This window comes from Manis pentadactyla, chromosome 1 (genome assembly GCF_030020395.1).
Source record: "Manis pentadactyla isolate mManPen7 chromosome 1, mManPen7.hap1, whole genome shotgun sequence".
Taxonomy (NCBI): Eukaryota; Metazoa; Chordata; class Mammalia; order Pholidota; family Manidae; genus Manis; species Manis pentadactyla.
Window position 1 is genome coordinate 234,929,379 of NC_080019.1, and position 27,680 is coordinate 234,957,058.

General features: G+C 59.9%; 1 protein-coding gene and 1 long non-coding RNA gene across 3 annotated transcripts; one reads left to right on the forward strand and one right to left on the reverse strand.

Annotated features, from left to right (window-relative positions):
- The first annotated feature begins 4,508 nt into the window (after nucleotides 1-4,508).
- Nucleotides 4,509-9,385, forward strand: CISH (cytokine inducible SH2 containing protein). The gene is made up of 3 exons (XM_036877582.2): nucleotides 4,509-4,663; nucleotides 7,555-7,775; nucleotides 7,938-9,385. The coding sequence occupies exons 1-3, from the start codon at nucleotides 4,644-4,646 to the stop codon at nucleotides 8,465-8,467; spliced, it is 771 nt and encodes a 256-aa protein (XP_036733477.2). The 5' UTR covers nucleotides 4,509-4,643; the 3' UTR covers nucleotides 8,468-9,385.
- On the reverse strand, nucleotides 8,885-26,804 carry LOC118908336 (uncharacterized). 2 transcript variants are annotated; one of them, XR_008992177.1, is made up of 3 exons: nucleotides 25,669-26,804; nucleotides 13,977-14,112; nucleotides 8,885-9,256 (listed from the first exon to the last, which is right to left on the reverse strand). It is a non-coding gene; the product is annotated as an uncharacterized LOC118908336 (long non-coding RNA). The 2 variants fall into 2 exon arrangements; XR_008992175.1 differs by lacking the exon at nucleotides 25,669-26,804 and having other exon boundaries at nucleotides 13,977-14,242.
- Nucleotides 26,805-27,680: the final 876 nt, after the last annotated feature.

Sequence of the window (27,680 nt, forward strand, 5' to 3'; positions counted from 1 at the left end):
TTTCGTTGCTTCTTTCTGGTCCCTGACGGCTCTCCCCTTCTGTGCATCTCCAACTCATATCCAAGGCTTATCCTTCCCTTGGGACACAGCGTCCTCAGAGCAGAACCCCTAAATTCCCATGTGGCCAGATCCATCAACTCTCCACCTTATGACTTGGGCTTGCTTTCGGTGTCGCGTTAAAGTCTCTCCTCCCACCCCGCGCCAGATAGCCGTTGGCCACGCGGTTTCCCTTCCACATTTAGGTCTCTATTCTGAGCCCGTCTTAGATGCCCTTCGGTATTTACAGCCTGTTTTCTCATCGCAGGCTGATAAACAGCCCTTATTTCACAGTCGAGGAAACTGAGGCCCCTGAGAGGAAACCTGTCAGGAGATGCCGGGGTGCTACTGTCGCCTGGGACAAATGTGCGCTGCTCCTGAACGTCGCCCCCAGCCCCAGCCCCCGCCCCCAGGCTGAGGAGCCCACCTGCGGGTTCACTGGGGACTGGGAAGGGGCGGGCGCCTTGCGCCGGACACTGAGCGGGCCTCTGCTGCCATCTACAGGCCACTAGCAGGACTTCAGGCACCGCGGCCTGGGTCTCACGCAGGGTGTCTCCCAGCTGTTCTGGCTTTGGGACCGGAGCCCTGCGAGTGACCCCCACCTCCAGGCCCTAACACGCACGTGGGCGCAAATGGGGGGCGGTGCGGGGGAGGAGCCCTTCAGAGCGGCAGCTTGGAGGGCATGGGCACCTCTGCGTGCACCCATGGAGCCAGATGGGGGTTTGGGGGCTCTGTCCGTCATCATGAGGCAACTTCAAGTAGCAGGGCTCACTGAGGCAGATACCCCAATGATAGCCTCAGCTGACCATACTGAATCCTTATTTTGGATCAGACACTGAGTGGGTGCTCTACTTAGGCACCCCATGACTTCATTGGGAATGGAGGAGGGAGAACACCCATCCCACACAGCCTATGTGACAGACACACAGACAGACAAGCCCTGAGGGGTCAAGTGACCGGCCTGAGGTCAGTAGCTATCGTGCAGAGTCCCTATCCCAACCTGCAAAGAACAACTCCAGGGCCTAGCTCTTACCCTCAAACCATGCCATCTTCTAGTGTGTCCCCCTGCTCTCTTCCCACATCCACGTGTACAAAGGTGCTCACACACATTCACATATGCACACACCATGCACAATCACGTTTACACACGTGCACAGGTACACAGAGCTAGGCATGCACATGCACACACACACACATTATAGCCACCTGGACCCAGAACCTCTGTCCCTGAGCCCCACCTGAGAGTCTCATCCAAGATCTCAGAGCCCTGGAGGAAGCCTGAGACCCAGAAGCTTCTGTTGCTTGGATACTGGAGAAGGATCCTCCCTCTGGACCAGAAGAATCCAGAGCAAAGTCTTGTTCTAGACAAGCAGGGCCCCACTCACAAGCAGAGTCCTAGGCAGCTGAGGGTGGAGGCTGGCTCTCTGTCACAGCCAAGGGCATTATAGTATATGCTGTTGTTTCTGAAATACATTTTTAATGGAGTTAGATTACAATTGTTCTAAAAATGTTCTAATTATATGCATTTTAAATGGTCTCTTTTTTATTAAATAAAATGTTTAATTGCATAAGTAAAGCTTGCATTTTATAATAAATTCAAACCATTCAGAACCGTAAAAAGTAAGCCCTGGTGGTGCCTCTCCTCTTGCCACCTCCGTAGCGAATGCCAGGGTTTACCCAAGCACACATATTCCCCACATGGGCCCACCACAGACAGACGTTTCAACTGCTCACATAACACAGAAGAGCAGAATGCCTGTCTTCCCTAGCGGCTCACGCTCCAGCAACCGTGTGCCACCTACACCTGCAGTTTCGTGCTGGGGATGGCTGGCTGGGAAGTGGCCCTCCTGATCCCTGGATGCCCCAGGGGATGCAGGCTGAGGCCTTTGAAGTAGCTCACAGTGAAAAAGGGGTACAGTGAGTGCCTGGCAGAGGGGTGGGATGTGAATAAACCCTCCAACACATACACACTCATGTGCACTGTCCTTCAGGGAAAGGCCGCACATGGTGAGAGTATAGAGACCAAATGGGCCAGAATTTTAGGAGCGCACTGCTGTGTATTCTCAAAACCCATCTGGCCACCGTTCCAGGAAGGGAGGGCTAGGGTGATCCTGCAGCAAGACCCATCCTTGGAGGGCAGGGGAGGGTTATCCTGGAAGCAGATTTGTCACGTGAAACCATGAGAGGAATTGCCACTGGGTGGCAGTGTGGGCCCAGCAGTCAGAGCATGGGTGTGGGGAATTGGCCAGAGCAGGGGGGCCAGAGCAACCAGGGGCAGGCCGGCAACTGGGGCAAGGGAGGGGTGCCCCCTGTTCCCGGCACACAGGTGAGGGGCACAGCACTGTCAAATTCACAATGGGTGGTTGGAGGATAAAATCCTGGGGCCGTATTGTTTACACACAACTGCACTTCTGTAGGGGTGCTTCAAAGGGACACCCACAGTGCTTTAACACTGACTGGCTGGGGGCAAGGAAGCCTCACTGAGGCCCTTAAAGCTGGATCCTAAAAAATGCCTAGGTGTTGGTATGTCTTAGGTGCCTAGAGAAGTGGGGAAAGGAGGCAAGCTTGTCTCCAAGCCCCAAGTCACCACCTGACGGCTGTGACATCTAGGGTACAGTGTAGCCTCTCTGTGCCTCAGCTTCCTCACCTGCAGGAAGGGGACAATATGTACTACACAATGAAATGAGGCTGGAAATTGCTGAGCGCACCTGTCACACTGTAAGTGTTCAGCAGTCACAGCGGGAAGGTGTAGAGTCTCAGGACTTGGCCCCAGAGAGAACCCTAGCTCTGCTGCTTGGCAGCTGTGAGGCCCATTGTCTTCACAGTAATGGGGCAGTAAACAGTTCCTACTGGAAAGACACCACTTTACACAGGGACCCCATGCTGGGTCTCCAGGTGCCCCAGCCACCAAAGTGGATAATGGGATCCCCACACCTGTCCCCATCCCAAGAAACCAGCCTCTGGCCTACTTGGGAGGGGCTGGCAGGGCTGCACTGAAGCTCGACTTCCCATTAGGATTTTTACAGAGAAATGGGCCCCCTGAAGTCATTTTTCATCTTAACCAATTATGTTTTCCTGTTTCAGAGTTTTGCTTTTAGAGCCCCTCTGTCTTCTGCCCTCTGCCAAGCAGGGCAAGCTCAGCCCTCTCTGCCATGGGGAGAGCAGGATATGCCCTGAATACCATGCCCAAGGACTTTGGAGACTGCCAGGTGTTGTAACTGTCTGGTGTCCCTGCCAGGGGACCTGAAGCTTACCCTCCTTCCAGGGTACCTGGAGGTACACACAAGGCAGTGGGGAGGGGTGGACCCTGCCACTCCCCAATTCTCTCCCCCTCCTTCTAGCCCAAGGGCTTGGAGGATGTGTACACAGCACCTATGGTCTTTCAAGATGCTCCCTGGTGAGTCCAGTGAACTGGGAAAAGGTGGAGAGGATCACGGGTAGGAGCGTGGGCTTCTGACTTAGTGTAGGGCTCAAACTCTGACCCTGCTGTTTCCTAGCAAGGCATTTTGTTCCCTGGAGCTCAGTCTTGTTTGTATGATGGAGCAAAGCCAGAGGTTGAAAATCAAATGCATCAACGGCTCAGTATAGATGGGAGCAAGTGCCACTTATCACTCCACCTTCAGCTTATCTCCGGCGTTTGGAGCTCCAGGTCTCTCTCCTGATTTTGGAGAAGGAGGGGGCATCAACTCAGAGATGCACACGGACTGTCTGGTGGGGTCAGCTGGCGCTTGCTCCCCAAGCCGGCAGTCAGTTCCCTGATTGGTGGCCGGCCAGAGGCGAGGTGGGCCAAGGCTGCAGGGCCCCACAGGCCACAAAAGGTTGGGATGTGCCTTCTCCCCCAACTCTTTAGGAGAAAACTCTCCTGGATCCCTTCGGCTATGGTGGCCGCAGTACTGACCCCGAGGACCTGCTCAGCTGTGGGCCCTCCCTCTGCCACCCCCCAGGTCGCTCTCCAAGCCCCGCCCCACGCCGTACACACAGTCTGGGGTCCACGTGCGGCCTGCAGTGGGTGTTTGCCTACCAGACAGGTAGCTTTGGGGGAGCCACCGGCCGGGAGGCAGGCCCGTGAACGCCTCCCCCTGAGCCGCCACGGCTGGTCCTACAGCCAGATAACGGGCCGGAGCGCAGCGAAGCGGGGTGCAAGGGGAAGTGGGGCGCTCTGGGCAGGGCTCTGCCGGGCCTCCCCAACCGCTCCCTGTGCCCGCCTCCGGGTCACCCTCGGTCGCGTCGGCCTCCTGTGCACGCGCCGCGATTGGCCGCCGGGCGCAAGGCCCCGCCCCCAGCGCGCGATTGGTTGGCTCTAGGGCCCCGCCCCCTTTTCCTGGAAAGTTCTTGGAAATATGTCAAAGGGCTTCCTTTCGCCGCCGCAGACGTGCTGCCCGCGCCCCACCCGCACCCGCCGCGCAGCCGGCGGTTCTAGGAAGACGCCGCTTCCCGGAAGGGCCGGGACACAGAGGACAAAAGATTGGCGCCCGCCCCGCCCGGCAGCCCGCCGGCCCGCCCCGCGCGCCCGGCAGCCGCCTCGCAGTCCCGCCTGCACCCACCAGCCCTGCAGCCGCGCCGCCCGCCGAGCCTCGCCGAGCCGCCGCCGCCGCCGCCGCCGGGACATGGTCCTGTGTGTCCAGGGGTAAGCGCGCTGCCGCTCCGCGTGCGGGAGGGCCGGGAGGACTTCACGGGTCGGAGCGACCTGGCGCCGTAGGACCTCGGGGGTGACCCAGGGAGCGGGGACAACGCCAGCGCCCCTACTCCTTCTGTGGGTAGTGGGCCATGTGGACTGGCGACGGGAGGAACACGGGATGGCATAGGCCTGGGCTCTGGCTACAGCGGATGGGCTCACCTGCCCAGGCCCCTTCTGGGCTGGGGCACTCTCCCCTTGCCCTGTCCCCTGCTTACTGGCGACCTTGGGCCAGCCCCTGCCCTCTGTTCCATCATCCACTCTCCTGCCGTGGGCTAACGATTGGGCTCTTCTTGGGAAGCCGCCCTGAGATCCTTGCCTGTCCCCGGGGCCGGCACCTGCTAACCAGCAGCTCTTGGGAGCGCCTGGTTTGGCCCGGTCCGCCTAGGGCCCCCTACAGCCACCCCATTCCCTCTCAGCCCAGTGTGGGATCCCGGTGTGGGAAGGACATTGGCTCCTGCCTCCTTTCTCCCAGTTTCCCAAAGTCCTCTGGGGTTGTGGTGAGGGCCGATAAGATGCGTCTTGGCCTCAGCAGGGCATTCTTGGCACAGCCCTTCCACCCACAGAGCCTCAGCATCCCCCTTCAACCAGGGGTCTGAGGCACTCCAGACTGATCCGACAGGAGCTTGGAAAGGAGATGGGACTGGGTGTTCCAAACCCAGGGAGAGCCGGTGGCCCAGTGGCTGCTGTTACAGAACAGGTGTAGTACCAAGTGGAGGGTGGAAGGTGGGCAGGACTGCTGTGCCCCTCGCTCTGAGCAGTCCTGTTTCTGGGCAAGAGACCCGATGGGTAAGGACTCCCCTGCTGTACTTGCCCCTGATCATCCCCAGCACCTCCCTTCCTCCTCCCTGAATTTGGGGACTCCTGAACACCCCCATACTGCCTTCATCCTCAGGACCCCCAGTTCTGGGGACCCACACTCTCTCTTACTCTAACCTCAGGGTTCCAGGGCCAGTGTTGGGTGTCAAGAGCAAGGCTGTCAAGACCTGTGTCCACACAGCCACAGAACAGCCAGGGCCCGCCTGGGGATTCCCAACCGTAGGTTTGGGCTGCCCACTTTGCCGGGGGGCTCCCCTCAGGGCTGAGTCTGCCCACTGACATGTCTCCAGGCAGGACTCACTGGCTGGGCCCCACAGCAGGCACATACATGTACAGGCCACCCCCACCTGGAACACACCAGCCCCCACTTCTGCCATGACGATGACACAGCCAGACACACCCCTCAGATACACACTCACTCTCCAGGAGCTTGTGGGAGCCAGTACAGCCATTCACACACCCAGACACCGTGTCAGCCCTAGAGGGGCCCACACCCACCTGTGCCCTGCTAGGCTGTCTGGGTATGGCCACCCGTGGAGGCTCCGGCCTGACGGGCTGGCCGCCTGCAGTGCCCCTGGAAGGCTCCTGGGCCTGAGCGGAGCTCTGGGCCCCGGCAGGCAGGCCGGCCACTGGCCAGTTTCTTGGGGCTCAGCCTTCTACTCCCCAAACAGGATTCCAGAACTCCCATAGTGCAGCCAGAGTGGGTGTGGGAAAGTACTAGACAGTTGTGCTGTGCCAGGGTCTGTGGCCCCTTCTCCTGAGTGGTCGTGGAGCGCTGAAGTGTCAACATTTTCTAAGGGTCGCCTCCAACCTACACTGGCAGGTCTGGCTCCTCTGCCCGCCTCTGCCCACCTCTTGTTGCCTTACAAGTAATACCTCCCGAGTTTACCTGCACAGCCTTCTCAGCCTGGAGCGCCTTCCCCCTGCTCTTCCCGTTCAGCTCAAGAGCACGCAGGCCCTGACTCCCCCATGACACCCTTTCTTTTCTGGCTTTGGGTTGTAAATTCTCTTGAGGGCAGGGCCCAGGGTCTCATTATCTTGGTGTCTGGAGGCCCAGCAGGGGACCAGACCTGGAAGTGCAGCCAGAGGATTTATTTTGGGAGGAGTGAGGGAAGACCAGCAATTTCCTCCTTGGGAACCAGGGCCACGTCCTTTGGTCTCAGGAAGCCCCAGGACCACACTGCTGGGTGGGCTTCCCCTAAAGAGAAACTACTGCTCAGACTGGGGCTAGCCCAGTAACCCAGCTCTGGCCACCTGAGAACATGGTGTGGCCGAGCGCCTCTGTACCCGGCCTGGTAGGAGCCCTCACTGGGGTGTGGGGAAAGGAAAGCCAGCGAAGAGCAAGGTCTGGGGAAGGTCACAGAGCCTGGAGCCTAGCAGGGCTGGCCTGCCGGGGCAGGGTCTAGGAGGTGGGGACACTGCCCTTGGAGCGCATATGTGGGCAGTGGGACTTGCCAGGGCCTTTAGAGGCCACCGTGTACCCCAGACCCTTGACTGGGAAGAGCAGAGAACAGGTGGGAATCTGACCTAGTTGGGGATACTGTTCTAGCTGCTAAGCCCTGGTCAGGGTGGACCCAGGCCCCTCTGATAGACACTCATACCCATGGGGAGGAGGCACGTGACCTCGGGCACCCTACCATAATCTTGGCGCCTCTCTGGAAGAGAGTCCACCTCAGCGGGAGGGCACCCATGTGGGGCTTCTTTGCACTGGATCCTGTCTGTGTGGTGGGGACACCAACTGGCCACGGTGAGCTAGAAATTCCTGTATGGAATGATGTGTATTTTCAGTTGGTGCAAAATAGAGACTCTTTATTGTTTAGTAAGTGCAGGAGGGTAGGGGTCTCTTTCAAAAGAGGGTCCACATGTAGGGGAAGCAATCAGGGGGCCTTCTGTGATGACAAGTGGGAGGTGAGTGCTGGTCTCACTGAGCCCATGGGTGGGCAGAGGGCAAACTGAGGCTCAGTGTCCAGAGGTCTGAGGACATGGGAAGGGACAGGGGCTCACTGCCCATGCCCACCTTCTAGACCCTGTCCTTTGCTGGCTCTGGAGAGGATTGGGCAGCAGCCCCTGGGGGTCCAGTCCCTGGAGCTGCCCAGACCAGCTATGCAGCCTTTGCCTGCTGGGGCCTTCCTGGAGGAGGTGACAGAGGAGAGCCCAGCCCAGCCAGAGAGTGAGCCCAAGGTGCTGGACCCCGAGGAGGACCTGCTGTGCATAGCCAAGACCTTCTCCTACCTTCGGGAATCTGGTGAGTCTGAGGAGAGAGGCAAGCCTTGTCCTGGAAGTCTGACTGGGGAAGCTTAGCTCTGCCTGTTGAGGGGTGCGGCCCTGTCCTGCCGAGTCTGATGGGGAGGCAGAGCCCTGCCCTTGCCTGGGTTGGTAATCTTTCGGCCCCACTCCACTTGCCTAGGCTGGTATTGGGGTTCCATCACGGCCAGCGAAGCCCGGCAACACCTGCAGAAGATGCCGGAGGGCACGTTCCTGGTACGCGACAGCACCCACCCCAGCTACCTGTTCACGCTGTCAGTCAAAACCACCCGTGGCCCCACCAATGTGCGCATCGAGTACGCCGACTCCAGCTTCCGCCTGGACTCTAACTGCCTGTCCAGGCCACGCATCCTGGCCTTCCCTGACGTGGTCAGCCTCGTACAGCACTATGTGGCCTCCTGCACCGCTGACACCCGAAGTGACAGCCCTGACCCTGCGCCCAGCCCAGCCCTGCCGACCCCTAAGGAAGGTGCGCCTGGAGCGCCAGCACCGCCCAGCCCCATGGCTGCTGTGCACCTGAAGCTGGTGCGGCCCTTTGTGCGCAGGAGCAGTGGCCGCAGCCTACAGCACCTGTGCCGACTCGCCATCAACCGCCTGGTGGCCGACGTGGACTGTCTGCCACTGCCCCAGCGCATGGCTGACTACCTCCGGCAGTACCCCTTCCAGCTCTGACCCGGCTGGGCCTCAGCCAGCCTTACCGTGGGGGGGCCCCACCCAGCTGGACTTGGTTCCCATGATCCCTCCTGCGGTCGCCCTACGGCCCATGAGCATCTGGCATCTGGGCCAGGAAGAGTCAGGCCCAGGTGAGGGGTGGGGAGGTGCCGCACAGCTCGGGGGCTCCACTGGGAGCTGTGTGTCAGGGGAGGGAGATGGGTGGGACCCGGTCTCCCCTTGGGGCTGGGCCTGGGCTCCCCACCTGCCACGGCCTTCTGGACTCCGCAGTTGGCTGGCCCTGGTTTCTCAGTCACAGGTTGGGGCAGGCCCCCTCCTTCTCACCGACCTCCGTCTCCGGGAGGATGGCGGCCAGAGGAACTGAGCTTGACAGTGACAGTCCCCTGACGGTGGAGCAGGCAGGCTGGGTGACTGCAGTCCTACATTATTTATTTATTTATTTATTCTCCATGGGTTGGTCTCGGCGTGAGCCTGCCCCGCCTCTCTGCACCCTGCTTGCTCCGGAGACCCCAGCCTCGCTGGTCTGTCTGGTGGGGGAGAGCCCCAATCTGAGACGTGCTGCCGGACCCAAGGCGGTCCTGGCTGGCGTCGAGCGCCGACCCTCTCACCCGTGACTGTACCCAGTCTCTTCTGACCGCAGCCGTTTTGTGAAGGTGGGCGAACAGATGAGAAAACAGAGGCGAGGCGTCAGAGCTTCTCAGGGTGGAGCGTCCGCACGGAACTGGTCTCGCTGGGGCTCAGACTGGTGTGAGCGTGTGCGCTGGGCCAGCGCCCTGCCCAGGACGGGGCCTGCACATGAGGGGAAGCAAGACACACATCTAAGAAGATTTTATAAAATTATTATTATAACAAAACCCCAGTTTTTTTCTTCTACTGACTTCTCTATAATGACAATAAAATTGTACCTTTGTTTATGGAGCCCTCGGGGGTCCTCTGTTGAGTTCTGGACAGTCTTACCATGGTCATCTGCACCTCACACCTGGTTCAGCCAAGGCCCACAGACTGCATGTGGCAGTCCAGGTCCTGCGAGGGCCCCAGGGAAGAGTGGAGGGGACAGGGGGCAGATCCTCCTCATTCTCTCTTGTTCTGGTGAGCGGGAGGCAGGAGGTGAAGGCCAGCGGGACTGCCTGCAGGGCCACTGCCAGCCGGGGTGGTGGCAGAGGAGCCCCACACCTGGGAGCCGTGTGAACAGGTGCCCACTAGCAACTGGAAGATTACTCGGGGGGTGGGTGCTGGGGACCACGCCTGGGGGCAGCGGCTTTCAAGATGAGGAGGCCAAGTGTCCGAGAAGCCAGGGCCAGCCATTCTGGGGAGAAGGTACAGGGAGGGCAAGGGCCCAGGGGGGCACTGGGAAGCTCAATTCCTGCCCACAGGGAGGCCAGAGAAGGGCCATTCATGCAGTGGGGCACAGCTGCAGGGGCTGGCCTGAGGTGGGGGCTGGTGGGGTTGTGGGGGCCTCCCACCTAGTGTCCTGCACACCAGAGTGGGGGCGAGGAGCAGCAAAAATGAAAACATTCTTCATTTTGATGGTCTGACTTTGGAACACTTCTGCATGGAATCCCGTTATGTCCTGAAATATTAATATCTCACAGGAAGGCTCTTCTGAACCTCGTGCGTAGGATCCAGCCCTTACTTTAGAAGTGGTTCTAACCTTACTGTGTTCTTGGCCCTTAGACAATGAGAAGTTGCAGATTAGAAGCAGCAAATGCTGGCAGACAGAGCAGGAGGTATGCAGAGCCATGTGTCCATGACAAGGAAGAGGCAGAACAGGACAAAAAGCAGGCGCTACGGTGCGCAGGACTTTGCGGGCCAGGAGACAGTCACGGCAAAGGACAGAGCTGATGCCCGGTGACAGCGAGCTGGGGGAGGGGGAGGCTGTCCGCCGGGAGCAGGGCCCAGGCCCAGGTGTCCTGCCTGCACCATCTCTGGCCGGCTGCGGGGCAACAGCACACCTCCTCCAGGCCACCGCGGCCTCCCCGTGGCTGTGGTTCCTCACTGCGTCAGCCTGGAGCTCAGCCCATTTGGTTCCCAAATGCCTGAGGTGTCTGCCCCCCGCAGATCTGAGTCTCCCATGGGCAGGGAGTGGACAGGGAGGGCCCAAGGCAGGCTGTTCCCCACCGGGTGCCAGGGCAAGCACAAGGACACCCAGAAACTCCTCATCGTTCAGAGGGGACACGGGCTCTGCACCTCATGCGGTGCCCCCGCCACGCTGGGAGTACATCCCGCTGTCCCCCATACTGCACAGATGAGGAGGCTGAGGGGCAAGAGAATGGCTCAGGGAGGGAGGCATGGGGCAGAGCCCCCGGGGGGGCCCAGCAGCCCACCTGCACTATGACGGGGAGAAGGGGCAGTGGGGCAGTGGGGGTGGCAGCTCCTGGCAAGCTGCTGTCGGATGCTGGCTTCATCCCCGCGTCCTTGCCGGCCAAGGTCTCTGGGGACACTGGCCTGGTCAGCAGGGCCCCAGTCCCCTCACATTCGCATCAGCTCGAGCCAAGGTCCATCTCTTGCCTGGGGAGGGGCTGCCAGCAACTCCTGGCACCTGATATTTTTCCACTTCTACTTTCTTTCCATGCTTCCCTGTTGGGTGTGAGTGATGCCAGCCCAGAGCAGGGGCAGTGGAGGGCAAGTCATCAGGCCCCACAGCAAGGGACAGACCCAGCCTAAAGTCCTGGTCAGCGCACTCCCCAGGGACGGCTCCGGGCTAGTGAAGGGGTGCGCCCTGCAACACGGCGGGGAAGAGAGGAGCGGCTGGTGGGCCCCAGGACCCTGCACTGCACACAGACGGTAACTGACGTTAAGTCCTGCACCAGGACACATGCTCCTCAGGCACCAGTGGGGCCGGGGTCCATCCAGGGGATGTTTCCCGGGGACGTGGTCCCTGTCCTCGAGGGCTCCTGGGCTGCTGGGTGGGAGACAATGCGAAGAGGACAAATGGGCACTCGGGACAGGTTCTGAGAGTGAGAGCAGGGGCACCGCAGAGCGTGGCTCGGGTGTGGGGACACCACTGCGGGTGGCAGGGCCAGGGGGGCTCTGGGGCTGGGCGGCGCGGGGCCTGCACATCTGAGCAGAACAAGAGCTGGCTGTGAAGACGGTTCAGGGACACGACATCCCGGCAGGGGGGGGACCTCCTGCGCAGGGCAGAGGCCGGAGCAGACACTATGGTGCCTATGAAGGAGTCTGTCTGAATGGCTGCCCAGGGGGCTAAGGGGATGGGGAAGGTGGGAGGGCAGAAGGCCCCGGGTTATTTTGGTGTGGTGGGGCACCTCCTCCGTGTAACAGGGAATGCCAGGATCTGATGCTCATTCCTAAGGGGTGAGCCTGTCCGTGGGGGGTCGGGGCACGAGGGCCTGGGGCCGGGAGGCTGGAGAGAGGTTGAGGCATGGGGTCCGGCAGGGCAGGGCATGGCGGGGAGCAGGAGGAGGAGAGGGCATGGGGCTCGTGAGGGGCAGAACAGACTCAAGACCTGGTGTCTGCCCCCCAGGGGCCAGCATGCTAAAAGCCTTGGCACACACGTGCTGACGGCATGCAGGGAGGGAGGGGAAGAAATTCAGGATGCTTTCTGGAGGAGGGGAGCTGGGGCTGCAGGCTGGGCCCTGGAAGATTCTGTGCCCCACAGGGAGATGGGTGTGGAGATCAATCCCGGACTCATAACATCCCCTGAAACACAGGGACAGAGGTGCTCCTGGGACAGTCAGGTCTCTCCTGTCGGGGGCATGTCTCGCCGGGGTGCCTCCCCCATGAGCACCGAGTGCCCCAACAGCCCCCTCACCGGAGCCCCTGCCTCTGGGCCCGGCTTTCAGTCTGCCAGCTCAGCGAACCTTGCTGGGCCAAGGCCGGCCTGGGTCTGAACAGGGCTAGAGGCGCGGCTGCGCTGGCCCCACTCTCAGCCGCAGGGCCCCGCCACCCTGCACACCGCCTGCCAGGGAGTAGAGGGGCGAGGGGCCTGAAATAAGTCCTGACGGAGAAGGCAGGAGGATTCCGGGAACCTCAGGGAGCCCCTCTTCTTCCAGGAGAAGCAGAGCCTAGCGGGCCTGCGCAGCCCTTTCACCGGAACCCATCGGACCGGTTTCAGTACAAAGTGGGCTTGAGCTTTGCCAGACTCAGCAGCCTCTCGCTGGTAGGGAACGCGTCCTCCCCACCCCTGGCTGCGGGGACTGGGGCTCCCTCCCCAGCTCAGGCAGGCCCCACAGCCGCCCCAGGGGTCACTGGGGCAGAAGGCTGAGCCTCACAAGAGAGGACGCCCTGAGGGTTCAGTCCTAGCTGGGACATCCCCCACACCCCGCTGTTCCCCGACCTCTCCTCCGGTCTGGACTGTGTACTGCGCACCTGGTCCGTCCCCGTCAACCCCACTGAACTTCAGAAACGGGGAGGGTGAGCTCAGAGGAGAGTGGGGTCTGAGGACGTATGGAGTGACGAAAGCCCGAGGAAGGCCTGATGGGCCCAGCCCTGCAGCCGCTGCCGCCGGCACTACCTCAGTCCCATTTGAGAGATGGCCGGGCAGGTGTGACGGCCCCTGAGGTCCCCATGGGCTGGAGCTCCCTGGAGCCATAAGGACCCCTTACACATTGGCTCTGAAGCTGCCCTCCACCCTCATTGGCTGACTAAGGCCTTGGGTTCCAGTCCTATGAACAGACCCTTTGGTCTGGTCTCCACGTGAGCTGGGGTGGAGGCGATGCCAGCCAACCCAACCTTCTAGCAACTTCTATCGCAGCTGCAGTAGTGACCAGCCATCTGCTCCCCTTGCCCAGGCCCAGGATGGCGCTCCCTGAGGCCTGTTACCTGCCCTCTGTATCAGTGCTCTCAGAGGGGAGTTACAGAGGAGGCGACGTGGGCCCATACGTCTGGGTCTGTCCCACCGCAGAGCTGCAAACTGGAGATACAGGCAACATAGCCTGTCCACAGTCACCCAGAAAGGAAGCGGACACATGGAGCTGGAGCCCAGGGCTTTGAATCCCAGGCCATAGCTCATCCCCTTCACCCTAGAGCTCTTGCACCAGAGTCTGCTGCCTGCTGGCTGGTAACATGTGCAACCTGGTTTGCAGCACTCAGTCCAGACCTGGGCACTTTGCTGTCCCCAGACACACCTCCACTCCCCGCCCATCCTGGTGACAATCCCACCTTCACTCCCAGTCTGTGGTCTCCAGGTCCATCCACCTTGTCTCTGGTCCCTCCAAGTGCCCTCCTGATGCTCCCCAGGGCTGCCTTGTCCAGATCTAGCCCTACCATTACCCACACCTGGCTGGGCCGTCCCAGTGGCCTCCTCATAGGACCACTCAGCCTACCACCACCTCCAGAGGTGCTTTCAAACAAAAATTGCCCTGTCTTCCCCACTTAGTGATCATCACAGGCGCCCCCCATATCTTGCCCAGGCCTTATGCCAGGCTCCAGCATAGGGCTTCCCAAACTGCCAAGCCATCCACTCCGCATCCCTGCAAACAGCCCCCACACTGCACCACCCATTCGGGAAGGTCCCTGTAGCTCAGCTCTGCCAGGGGAAACTCTTACTCACCTTTCAAAGCCCAACTTAAATGCTCCTTTTCTGAGAAGCCTTCCCTCGCTTCCCCAGCTTTGTCATGCCTGCTTCAGGCACCCACTGCATCCTGGGGGATCTCCATGGAGCCCGAGTTTTCCCAGGTCTATGCAGACTGAGGAGGAGAAAACATACTTTCCATAAAAGATCCAAAACAGTCACTCTTAGGCTTCTGGTGGAATTTCTCTCTCTCTCTCTCTCTCTCTCTCTCTCTCTCACACACACACACACACACACACACACACACACACACACACACACACGCTCGCTTCCTATGAGCGTCCCCTGGGGATATCTTTGAAGAGGCAAATCAACCAAGTAAAAAGAACACAGGCAGGGTTCGAATCTCAGAAGTCACTCTGGGACCTCAGGCAAGCAGTTTAACCTCTTAGAACCTCAGTCTCCCCTCCTCCCGGAGTGGCTGGGCCTTGCTTTGCGGGGGCTACGGGGTGGGTGGTGCTGATGCTTGTCGGTGAGCAGGAGGTGCTGCGGGCCCACAGCAGGGGTCTCTTTGGTGTGGCCAAAGCCTTGTGCTCATTGGAAAGACAGCTGTTTCTATGATGAAGGCCTGGTGAAAGCAGGCAGCGTTCAGAGCACAGAGGGGGCCTCTGGGGGCTGCAGGAACTTGGGACAACCCGGCTCTCCCATGCAGTCCTCTAGGACTGTCTCACCACACAGCCTGCACTAGGGACACCCACCAGCGGTGGTGTGGCTGCAAGGAGAGAGGTGCCCAGCAAGGGATGCAGGGCCTCTCCCCACCCCGCACCCATAAGCCAGCCTGGCCCTTCTTGTCACCAGAGCCAGCGGCTCCTCCTCCGTCAGCTGAATTCACTCCTAGCCTGTTTTGAGCTGAAGCTTTGTTCTTAAAAGTGCCCCTCAGCCCTCAGCCCCCTTCCAAGGACAATTTCACAGCTCCCCACACCCACCAGCCCTTTCGGAGCAACATCACTGTGTGCACACCGAGTCGTGTGTATGCAGGTGCATGCACGTGTGCACGCGCACTGGCCTCCCACTAGGCGAGCACTCCTTTGTTTTTCTCAGCCCCTTTGGGTGCATGGCCATGGTAGGAGCTGTTGGGTGAGCAGGTTTTCAGAAAACCTTCCCTCCAAAGCCCCAGAGACACAAGCCAAGGAGACACAGGCAAACGAGGGCTTATGCAGGAGAGGAGCGTGGGCGTGAGTTGAGGAGGGCCTCTTAGCAGAGGGGCTGGGCCCTGGGCAGCACTGCCAGGCCGGTGCTGTCAGCCTGGCATCTGGCAGGCAGGCTGAGCTTAGGCAGCTGAGCTGGGTGACACCAGGCAGGCTGGTTCTCTCTCCGAGCCACCTAAGTCTCAAAGTAGATCAAAGCCCTGGGTCTGTCAGTTGGCCCTTTGTAGAGGGGCCAGGCTGGATCTCTGTGGCCCTTCCCCTGTGCACGGGGGCCTGGGGCTGCCTGATGGGGGATGCAGGCTGTGGGGGCAGTCATGCCCTGTCAGCACCTTGACAACCACCTGCTTCGTCCTCTGGGCCTCAGTGGGTGACCTGGGGGTGCTGGGCTCCGGGGCGATCCTGGGACTTGGAGAGGGCAGAGCAGACGAGGTGTGGACTCTCCCGCCCCCACCCGGGGCGCGGTGTTTTCACTAGAATTGCAGCAGCTGTTGAGGCCTCTTCCCAGGAAGACAGAGCAGAGCGCCTCTTCCAAGAACTCAGAGGAGGCCCGTGGGGTGGGGGGAAGGGGCGGGGAAGTTAATTTTAAACCAAACAGCCTTCAACGTTTCTCAGGAACTGGTTGCTCAACGTGATCTGGCAGGTCCCAGGCGAGTAGGCAGGCCTGGTGCCAGCTCAGAGGTGGCGTGTGGGTGGAGGACACACCCCAGAGGGGTAGGCCCGGCAACCTTGAGGGAGGTTGGGCCCTATCCTTGCCCACAGGGCTCGTCACGCCTGACCCCTACATACCTGACCTGACGTGCTGGGGGGTGGGGTGGGGTGACTTCCTCTGTCTTAACCAGATGAGGTGAAATTATAACACAACTAATAATACAGGTGTCACATCCTCCAAGGCCCCGAGACCATCCCAGGCCCCCTTTCCCTGCTCAGAAGCAGCCGCTCCTGTCCCTGGCCTGTCCCGCTGAAGGTCATCTGATGAAGGCCTGCTCTGAGCCAGAGTAGGGCCTGTGCCATCTGCCTGTGGGTAGGACCCTGGGGGCCCAGGCAGGCGGGGAGTGGGGCCAGAGCGCGGCACGCCGGTATAGTTCTGAGCCCAGGGTAGCCTCCTGTGTACGGGGGCTGTGAGTGCGCTCAGCGGGCCTGCCTCTGCTGCTGACACCGTCGGGACGCCTGCACTCACTCACTGGCCTCCTGTCCCCACGCCGGTGTGGCCACCCCTGAGCTGACAGCTTGGGCTCGCCTCCCAGTGCCTGGTCCCCACGGAGGCCCCTCCCACACTCCATCCCCCACCGCCTCCACCAGCTGCCCTGGGACCCCAGCAGCCTGGGCACGGAGAGGCCTCTGTCCTGGGAAGACATCCTGAGCAAGTGCTGCCAGGAGCCGTGGTTCTTGGAAGCAGCTCTGCAGGCGAGGGGATGCTTCCTGGAACCTGCAGGCCACTCCAGGGAGAGCCCAGAGGACAGGCTGCGACCTAGGAGAGGGGAAGGGGTGCTGGGGCCTTAGCGTGGGTCCTTGCCGCCAGGAAGCCCTCCCTGACTGCAGGCACCTCCCTGGACTCCATCATCCCAGCACTGGGTCTGCTGGGCCCCTGAGAGTTCTGCCAGGACAGGCCCAGGTCTGGCACAGCCTCTCCAGTCTGGAGATGGACACAGAGTGCACACTCAGACCAGCAGGGACAAGTGAGGGCATGTGTGTCTGGGGGGTGCAATGTGCAGGGATGGGATGTCGGGTATGAGCATCATGCAGGGGGTGACACCCAGTTGTGAAGGGGCAAGGGAGAGGGTGGCGCGCAGGGGCTCCGCAGCGCAGGCCCTGCTCCCTGTGGCCCCTTGCTGATGGACTCCTGTACCTCTCTGGGCCAGTCTTTCCCTACAGGGCCTTTCCCTCGGACCCTTGTCCCCCGGCTGCAGTCCAGGCCCAGCGTCAGCGCCAGGCCACCTACAGCAGTCCCAGCACAGTCCCAGCCATGCAGCTGTGAGCACGCCTCTGGTCTGTGGGAGCCTCAGGTTCCCTACCTGGAGTGTGAAGAGAGGCTGCAGGGTCCCCGGGAAGGCCTGGTCTGGGACCGGGTTAGGGCCCGGCCGCACTGGAGGGAGGGACACAGTGTCCCCATCACAGGGTCCCTGAGGCAGCACCGTCAGAGCAGGGGCCTGGAAGTGGGCTGAGGGGGCATCGAGGGGAGGTAGGGCCTCCCTCTCTGCCTGGGTGGTGTTGGGGCGGCCTTTTACCCCCTCAGAACCTGCTTGGTTCCAGAAGGACGGCGCGCCCTCCCTGACCAAGGCTGGACAGGGGTGTGGCCAGGGACGCTCCTCTGCCCTTGCGCCGTCAGGCCACTCCTTGGCTTGCACTGCCCACTCACCCAGTGCGTGGCAGAGAAGGGCCCCCAGCCCACCCTGCAGGGCCAGCCCTGGGGTTGAGAAGGGCCGACTCAGGGCCCAGTGGGGGCTGAGGTGTGGCTGTGACAGAGCGGCCCTTTGGTCCCTGCAGGGTGGTGGGGCAGCCCAGGGACACAGGGCTCTGGGGCTGTCCGAGGCAGCTGGCAGTCGGCAAGGATGCTGCCACCTCACCACTTAGAGGCCTGGCAAGTCCTGCCAAGGAGAGGTGGGCCTGGGGCCTGCCCTGCCTGAGTGGGAGGCACCTAGTGGGCACCCTGCTAACAGGGGCCAAAGCCAGGCAGCCTGTGTGACTTGAGCCACTCACACACCCTCTCTGAGCCCCTGTGTAAAGGGAGACCTACCTTACGGAATCGTGGCAAGGTGTAAATGTATATACATTAGATGATTTTTCTCCCTGGGGTCTCCTCCCCGTCCTGGCCCAGTCCTCTGGCTCCCCCTTGACCATGAGCCCGTGGACATGAGCTCGGGAGCACTCCGGCCGTCACCGCAGCGAGAACCTGTGGACACACGTGCTTTTCCCACTTAAGGGCAGGCCGGATGCCTCCGGTGCTCTAGGCAAAAGGACGGAGCCTGCAAACAGAATCTCAGAGTTTGAAGATCATAAATCAAGCTATAAACTGCTAATAAAATATGCTCTATCCTCCTACTCAACAAACTTTCATAGCAATAAAACCTGTAAATCTGTGGCTCTGGAAGTCATATAAAATATCAGAAAGACAGATATCAAAGATGATCAAATTGAATCATTACAGCTCACGGCCAGGTGTTCAGTGAGGTGGGATAAGTAGGAAAATAAGGACATGCCTGACTCCTGGGGCACCACACCGCCGTCCTGGGACAGCTACTACTCGCGCTTTTATTCCAGGAAAACTGCTCTGCTGTTACAGTCAAGATGTGCACACGATTACTATTCTACTGGCCATGGTGATTTGAAAGATTAAAAGATTATATCCAAAGAGCACAAAAATACAAATTAAGTGGAATTTAAAATATTAAAAAATGGGAAGTACTTAAAATATATTCCAAAAAGTTACTTTTAAAATGACTGAAATTGAAAGATAAAACACAAATTAAGTTGTGATGAATATCAAATTAAAATCAAAAGGATTTAACAGGAAAATTCTATTTAACCTTTTGACATTTAATAAAAGCTGTTAACTATTTTTATAGCAATAAACCTCCAACTCCCGTAGGAGTCGCCTGCGAACTCTGAGAGGGGCCCGACGCACCGCATCTCCCTGGGCCTGAAGGTCGCCACCGGGAGGGGTGCTGGGCTTGTCCCACACTGTGCGGAGCTGAGGGTCGAGCCCCAGGGACGGCGCCCGAGTGTTCTTTATCCAGTCCTCGTGAACTGATCGTCAGTGTGTGTGCGTGTGTGTGACATATTCTAAATAACAGCTCCAGGCAGATTAGAAACAGGGTGATGGACCAGGCACAATTTCCAATAAATGCTTTGGAATGATTTGTAAAAAAGTCAAGTCCACTGTCTACCTCACGCAAGCGACCACCACAAATTCTAGTGGACTAAGCATTCAAATATGAGAAGTGCCACCCTGACAGCCCTTCAGAGCCCCTGCCTGGGAGGTGCTCCAATACCCAGCTGGGTGAGGAGCCCCTTCCCCGCTCCCACGGCTCCCCTGCATGGGCAAAACCACTTGGACATCCACTGATGCCCATTTGGTGTCACTCCCTGCCTTTGGGGGTTTCCTGCAGAAGCTGGCTCGGGGTTGAGGATCTGAATGCAAACAAGTTGTTCAGCAGGTGATACCAACAGGCTCCAGCGGGGCTCTGCGGTTCTCCCCCTTTCTGCGCTTGCTGGTAGAGGAACAGCCACCCTCGTTCCAAACAACACTCCCAAGGATGATTACAGCAAACAGCCTTAGAAAAGAGAGATGGTGTCTCCCTCCGCGGGAAAAGGGCAGATTTGCCTGCTGTCCAGTACAATAGGGATAGTATCTCCCCACAGGGGCAAAGGTTGGGGATGTTTGCTTGTAGCCTATTAGATAAGATCAGGGTTCCTCTCCTGTAATGCAACCCACTGCTCATGCCAGCATCACTGGGTCCTTCCTGGGTCACCCCGGGAGAACTGGGCTGAGGGAAATGGTGTAAGAAAACCCTGGTCTTCTCTCTACAGCTGTTACTGGGGTCAAACGCTGACCTCTGTGTTGGCCCCAGGAGCCTTGAATCCACCACCAGCATCCTTGGGAATATGGCAGCTGACTTGTTAGCTCGCAAGCTGGGTGAAACCCCACAGCCTCCCCAGTTCCTGGCACAGAGAAGCAGGAGAGGGGGAGTGAGAATGGGCTGGAAGGGAGACAGAGTCCTGTCAGCGATGGGCTCTCTCTGCAGGCAACTGAGGCCAGTCCTCAGCTGAGAGATGGTGCAGTGCACACCTCAGGGCTACCCCACCCAAGGGCCAGGAAGCTGGGACGAGGCTCCCCCTCACCTGCTGAGGGATGCTGGGGGGAACTCCCTGGCACCTTGGACCTTTTACTAAGCTGGCCTCTGCAGCAGAGAAAGCTGGGCTGAGCACTGCAGCAGCTGTGTGGGAGCCGGAGTGGGAGGGGCATGACCCTGCAGAGTGGGGGCCCACATGAGCAGGGCCTTGTCGGAACACTGCCTGCCCATCCCCAGGGCCTGGCACGATGCCAGGCAGACGGGGATCCGTGCATGCCACATGGCCCAGGGGTAAGGGCCTGTTTGCTTGCCTCTATCCTCCACTAGGCCATGAGCTCCTGATGGCCACTAGTCATACCAGTTTGCCCTCGTACCTGAGCACCCAGGGCGGGCCTGACAATCAGCAATGACAAACTCACGGGAAGTCTGTTGCCTGCATGATGCAAGTAAATAAGCTTCTAATATAAAAGACCAAAAGAGAGTCAGCCAGGGCAAGCCTGGGCCATCTTCAACTGGAGAAAGGTTCTAGATCTAAAACCAGCAGCAAGTGGACAGGATGGGGGCACCAGCAGTACGCCTATCCCTACACACGTTGAGAGAGAGAACACAAATGCTCCAGCCATCACTACTGCTCAGTATCTCAGTATTGGATTGAAGGTCTTAGCCAAGTCCTAAGGAAAATAAACAAAAGCTCTAAATATTAGAAAGGAAAAGACAAGTTTGTCATTATTTCAGTAGAAAAACACCAGCATAGAAAATTGAGCAACAGATCTAGGAGAAACCCAGAACACAGCCAGTTGGCTGACCACAGTCAGGTAAGCCTGGGAAGCCCCTGTGGTCGGTCTGCAGGTGGCCTTGGTGGGAGACTCGCCGGCCTCGTCTCCTGCAGGTTCAGGCAGTGTGGTTGCCAGCGGGACCTCAGCCCCAAATGCCCAGCCAGGAAGCTCAGGGATGTGGACAAGGTGCCCAGGTGGGGCCCGGCCCCCACCCAGATCTCCCCCAGCTTGCTGTGTGACTCTGAGCCTCAGCTTTCTTTTCCATGAAATGTGGGCACAGTCCTCAATCTCCCATGGGCTCCCATGACTTAGAGACAGTGGCTGGGCCTCCAAGACGGGGGGACACCTCACATGCCAGCAAGGTCCTCATCCGGGTCCCAGAGCCTAGAGCTCCCCGACCCAAGGGAGGCCCCCTGAGCACAGGCACGGACCCACGAGATTATATTGTCCCACACCTGCGCACAGGCATGTGCCTGGGATACACACACGCAGAGGCATGCAGGTCTCTACGATACACATGCGTGATGTGGCCTGGCTTCCCCAGAGCCTAAAGCTTCCCACAGCCCCGCACTACTGTCCAGAACAAGCCCAAGACCCAGCCACTCACTGGGGGCCAGTCAGGAGTCCATGTCCAAGTCCACCGGCTCCTCAAGGACAAAGCCCCACCTGAACCACCCACCCCCTTGGGCTTGGCTGACAGTTGATGCCCAAAGCTTGTGGGTGGGCCTGGGGACAGGAGGGGAGACAGGACAGATAGGACCTCAGTCGCCCCTTCCCTGAGCTTGGAAGGGAGCCTCAGCCCTCAGCAGCTGGGGCCCCTCATGGAGGATGCTGGCAGGAACAGAGGACTGTCCCAGACGCTGGGTCCTCACATGACCCTGAATTCCACCCCGTGCGGTGGCCCCAAGGGCAGGCTGAGGTGCTGGGCTCTGGCTGTGACTCAGCGGAAGGAGGACAGGAAGGGGGTGGGGCTGGGCCCTGGGGTTTTGCTTCTCATTTCTTTCTGTCCAAAGCAGAGGAAGTTCCCAGAAGTGAAGGTACCCAGAATGACAGAAACCCCAGGCTTGCAGGGACACTGGGTTCCCCAGTCCTCCCACCACAGGCCCAGGGAAGCCCCCAATCCCTGTCCCCCGCTTGGGGCCATTTCCCTGCCCCAGAGCCAGGAATTGAGTGCACAGAAGGAGCAGACTATAGGCAGCGGGGGTGGGTGGGGGGCTCCAGAGACTTTCCAGGTGCACGGGGCCCAGATCCACTTGCTGGGACAGATGTGGGGTAAGAGGCGGGGGACACCCAGGATGCAGGGGTGGAGCAGTCAGGGTGGGCTTCTGGGGAGAGGCAGAGGCTTCCTCCACCAAGGACCCCTGGGGAGGGCAGATGCCCTCAGAAGGTCGTTCTCTCTCAACCCTTCCATTTTCTTTCATCTTTTCAACTATTGAAAAAAAAATGTTTTTCAAAAACAACATACAGACTCAAATGAGCACAACCCCAAATTAGGACACACCAGAATCCTCCGTGTATGTCCAGAGACTGGGTTTGTGCCGTCCTGTGAACGGAAGAGACTGTGAGACGGCCTTCAGAAACACTGGCACCGTTTGTCACCACCTGTCTGTGAGAATCAAGGGTCCCCTGGTCTTGTGCCACCAAAACCAAACCCTTAAAGAAACCTGACGCCGAGGCTGACCTAAGGCTGCAGCCCTCCTCCCAGCCCCCAGGTCACATATGTGTGTCTACGGCTGTTCCTGACAGATGCACCGCTAATAACAGATTGAGAATCTGAACTTAGAAAATACTATTTGTTTCAGTTGCTGAGTTTATGCTTTTTAAAATCTGTGTTTGAGTTCCCCACGAAACTCGGTTTGAAAGAATGTCCTCCTTGACTCTGGGGGCTGGGCAGGACGAAGGGCAGACGCTGCGGCTGCCCGGAGCTGGGGAACACCTCAAGGGTTTCAGGCAGGTCACCCGGCCCCTCGGCCTGGGACCTCCTCCTGGGACCCCCGGGGCCTGGGGGCCGCCCGCCGGAGCACCCAGAATCTCCCTTCACAGCAGGCGCCTTCACTGCTCCCCCACAGCCTTTCAGGCCCTCTGCCAGGCGGCTCCGCCACCCAGGGAAAGTCTGGCTGCGGGGAAGGAAGCTCGCCCCACACCTGGTGCTTCTGGTCGACTCACCACTTTCCCTTTCACCCTGGAAGCTTGTGTCAGCCCTGTGGGCACCTGGGGCATCTGCGTCCCTCCAGGAGGTGAGGCCCTGGGCTGCAGTCCGCCCCCGTGGCCCGCCTGCCCCACTTGTAACTGGGATGGCAGAGGAGTGGGTTCAAACCCCAGTGGGTATACCACCTCCTGGCTATATGGCGTTAGGCAGGTTAAGACTCGGTCTCTCCATCTGTCTAGCAGGCCACGGACACGCACTGACATGCAGACACAAGGTGGACATAGGATTTGTGACAGAGTATGTGGCACCTGGCACCAGCTTGCACATGGAGATACCGGTGGTCCTCCCAACACCACTTCAAGGGCTGCCTCTGGGCTATGTCCCTACGTGGCCACATCTGGAACTCCAGCCCCACCCATTGCCTGGCCATGCCCCTGGGAGGTCCTGAGGGATCCCACCCTCTCAAGCTCACTGACTGTCCCCAGTTCCCAGTCCAGGGACTGCGGGCCCCCCAGGCTCCAGCCAGAGTCCTGTGCCACACTGTGGCCCTGGGCATCCCCCACACTCCACCCGCCACTCAGCAATGATCAGGAGCTGGTGCTATGCCAGCACACCCAGTGCCATGGCCAGAGCCCCAGCCCCCTCTGCACCCTGGCAGCCAGAGGACATCCTCAGCGCCTGCCTGGTCCTGTAACTCACCCCGAAACCCTCCTCATATCAGGCCCCAGAGGCACCCCACCATGTGTCAGGGCCCCTTGGGAGCACAGGCCCTACTCTGCAGCCAGCCTCCTATAACCCAACTCGCATGCCTTCCTAAAGGATGGGAGGCCTCACAGCCTCTGCCTTATGGGATGTCATGAGGGCTGAGTAAGAGCAGCACAGAAGCACCTGGTCTGGGGCGCCCCACTCAAGCTCCCTATTTTATAGGCCCCTCTGCCCGGTGTCATCTCCCCAGGACCTGACACTGAGCAGGGCTCGGGAGACTGAGGTCCTGGGAGATGTGCACCTTTGCTGCACATAACTCAGAGAAGGGCCCATCAGGGTAGCCACAGCAGATCTCAGGGCAGGCTTCTAGAAAGCCCTCTGAGGACAACCCTGGCAGCCCTTGCTCCTGCTCCAGGGATCCACTGGCCCAGGTGGGCCTCTGCACAGAGCTCTGCAGAGGGCAGCCCAGGACCTAGCTATGTTGACCTCAGGGGGCCTGACAGTCAAATGGGCAGCTTCTCTTCCAGTCCAGCTGTGTGACCTGACCCATTACTGCACCCCGCTGAGCCTTGGTTTCCCCATCGTGGAGATGGTGAAAAACCCAGTCTAGAGGGGTGTGTGGGGATTAATAAATGCACAGCAGTGCTTGGTGCCCAGTGCTCAGCAGAGCTTAGGGAATAACGGCAAGAAGGTGCGGCGGGGGCGGGGGGAGGGTGGAAGGCCGGGGCTTCACTCGCCTGCGAGGCCCAAGGACCCGGCAGGGCTGCAGCTCAGGGGGCCTCTCCTTGCTTGTGGCTCTGCCTCACACTGACTTCCGGGACGGCAGAAGGACTGGCTGCCTCTCTCAGCGCACAGCACTGTTCCTGGAAAGCCAGGCAGGGTCGGGGTCTGCTTCTGATGAAGGGCCAGCAGCTGAGAGTCAGAGGGGAGACCTGGCTTGGGCCCGGCCTGCCTGCCAAGCCTCCGTGCTCCCTCCAGCACAGTGATCTCTGTGGGGCCTGCAAGCCTGCTGCCTGGCTCAGCAGGGTGGGATGTCTGGCCTCCCCAGTTCCCTAGGTGCACACCACAGGCCAGGGGTGCAGGCCCAGTGCGGTGGGACCCCTGCTCCGAGAGCAGTCTCTGGGGAAGACCCGGCTCCTGGCCAGGCCTATCATAGGGCAGAGCTGCTCTGAGCCGCCTCACCCTCTGCCTTCGGCCATGCCCCGGGCTCAGAGGCTGAAGGGGGATCCCTTGATGCGCCCTCTGGCAACTATAAAATTGGCCTTTCCCAACTATTTTCCTGCAGGGTGGTTGGAGTATCTTTGGAAGGTCTCAGAATTTGAAGCTGTCACACATCTGATTTCTGGCTATGAGGCCAAAGATGCCCAAAGGTCCCCTGGGGATACATAACCAGTTTGCTCAGAGTGGGAGGCACTTACTCGCTCTGCAAGGCGGGAACTCTGCCCCCCTCACCACGACCCGTCAGACACGCGGGTCAGGGCCTCGGCAGGCCAGCTTTCCAACCCCCCCACCCGCAGCCACCTCAGCTCTCAAGGGAGAGGTGTGCCGAGCAATCCATCTGGCGCTTCAGCATTCTTCCAGCTTCGCTCACTTCCAGCCACTTCCATTTTCAGGTATCTTTCAAGCATTTCACTTCAATTACCAAAAATGTGTGTTGGTTCCCTATGGCTGCTGTTAGCAAATTACCCCATAGTCTTCATTGTATGGTTCTAGAGTCAGAAATCCAAAACCAGTTTTCCTGGCTAAAAATCAAGGTGTTGGCAGGACTTTGCTCTGCCCCCTCCTCCAGGGCCCAGAGGCTGCCTGCACTCCTTGGCTCACGGAAGCCCCGCACACTGTGGCACTCTGGCCTCTGCTTCCGTCCCACGTGGCCTCTTCCCTCCGACGCTCCCGCCTGCCTGCTGTGAGGACACCTGTGGCCTACCCTGAGCCCACCTGGATAACCAGGATGATCTTTCCATCTCAAGATCCTACACCCCTTTGCCATCCACGTAAGAGAACATACAGGTTTGGGGAATGAGGACACGTCCCTGGGACCGATATTCGCCTCCCCCAGGAGAGGCAGGGTTGCTCGGCCAGTCCCGAGCCCCAGCCAGGGCTTACCCAGGACTGCTCTGGCCCACACTCTGGCTGGGGGCGGCGGGGCTGAGCTGCAGGGAGCCTCACGCAGCCCCCACTGCCGCCCAGGACAGCCTGTACTCCTGGCACAGCTGCTGTCAGAGATCAGGTGCACTTGAGCCCATGGGGCGGCCACAGCTTGACCTGAACAGCCGCTGGGCGCGAGTGGGAGGCCAGGCCCTCACAGCTCTCTCCCTGCTGACCAGAACGTGGGAGCTGCTGTCAGGTCAGATGAGCCGTGGGGAGCACCAACTCCATTCTGGAAAATACTCCCACTGTTGGCCTATTATTGGTGGGTGTTTGCTGAGCTTAGGCTTTGCCAGACCCGCATGGGGCCCATGAGGGAGACAGGAAGGTTTTCAAATGCACCAGGCAGAATGTCAGCGTGGTGAAGTTTGGGCTGGGGGCTGCAGGGAGAACAGGGCATTTACGCTGGGGCTTGGAGGGGCAATTTGGATGGCAGTGGTGGTCAGGGCATTCCTGCTGGACATGCTGCCTGGACAAAGGGAGGAGGTATGTTTGGGAGTGGAAGGTTCTGTAGGGAGTGGACAAAAGAATCCAAAGGTGGATGAAGACACGCTGGCCTGAGAGGTTAGCGCAGTTCTCAGCCTGTCCACAGAGGCGCCCTTTGTTCTGACGGAAGCCCACTCAGAGGGTGACAGGGCCTGAGGGGTCCCCGAGGGCCTTTCCCACAGCCGTCTCCTCCCACCTCCCCAGGCCTGGACTCTGCAGGACCCAGAGACCACACTCCAATCACAGAGGGCCAGCCAAGAGTTTAGGGTAGGGACTGGGGGCAGTTAATGGCCCAAATGGGGAGGGGGGGCAGAAAAGGGCTTGGGGACACATGTCAATAAACCAGGCAGATGGGCCCGTGGAGAAGCCACGGGCAGCTAAGAAGCATGCAGGCGTGAGGCAGCATTTCCCCGGCTGCCGGGGAGTCACGGGTGTGCACAGCACACCGAGGGACTCCGCCTGCGCTCGAGGCCCTGACTGACGGGGCTGGCAGGCAGCAGGCACCTCCCTCAACACTTCAGGGGCCCGAAGAGCTGGGAGTCCAGCCTGAGTTCCACGTCCCCCTGCCGTCCCACCCCCGGGGCTCCAAGCACACTCTAGAAGGGGCAGCTCACGCCTGACTCCAGGCCCTGGGGGGAGGAGGTAGGGCAGGCGAGCCTCGCTTCCCCCAAGCTGGGGCCCCTGGGGGCTGTGGCTGGGCCTTGGGGCGCTCGGGCCCTGGTGAGGAGGGAGGGGGCCAAGGGGAGATGTGGGCTGCCAGCCTGCCAGCCTCGCAGGGGCTCCACCCCCACAGGACACAGAGAAGTCAAGAGCCCAGACTGAGGTTCTGGCCTCCCCTCCTTTCCGGACTACTGTGCCTCCTCCTGCCTCGTGTTGGTGTCAAGCACCAGACAGGTGCACGAGGGCCGTGACGACACTCACAGCGCCCACAGAGGGTGCACCCCACAGGGGCCTCACAGCCATCCTGTCAGATAAAGCACATGGCCCGTTTTCAGGCTTGGAAGCCAAGGGTGAGGGAGGTGGGGGTCATCTGCCCAAGGTCACACCCTGGGGAGGGGCAGATGCCCGATCTGCACCCAGGCTGGTGTGGCTCCAACATGAGCTCAGCACCCACGGCCTCATCAAGGCAGCGGCTGCAGGGGGCTGCCCACCAGTCCCCGTGGCTTGGACCTCTCTCCGACAGGAGGCAGGAAAGGGAGTCGTCTCCAAGGGTGGCTTCTGTTTGTGGGCCCAGCTGCCCCGATACTGCCACTCTCCATCATTATGCTCTGGGGTGCTGAACCCACACCCTTGCCAACCCCTCTCCTCAGTAATGGGTCTGAGGCCAGGAGAATGAGGCCATCAGGAATGCCAGCCCTGGCTGAGGGGCGGGCCAGGCTGTGGGACACAGGGGCAGCTGCTCTGAGACTCTGCTGCGGATGGCAAGTGCCCAAGGACACAGGCAGGGGAGGAAGGCGATGCTGGGGGGGCACGGCAGGCAAGGG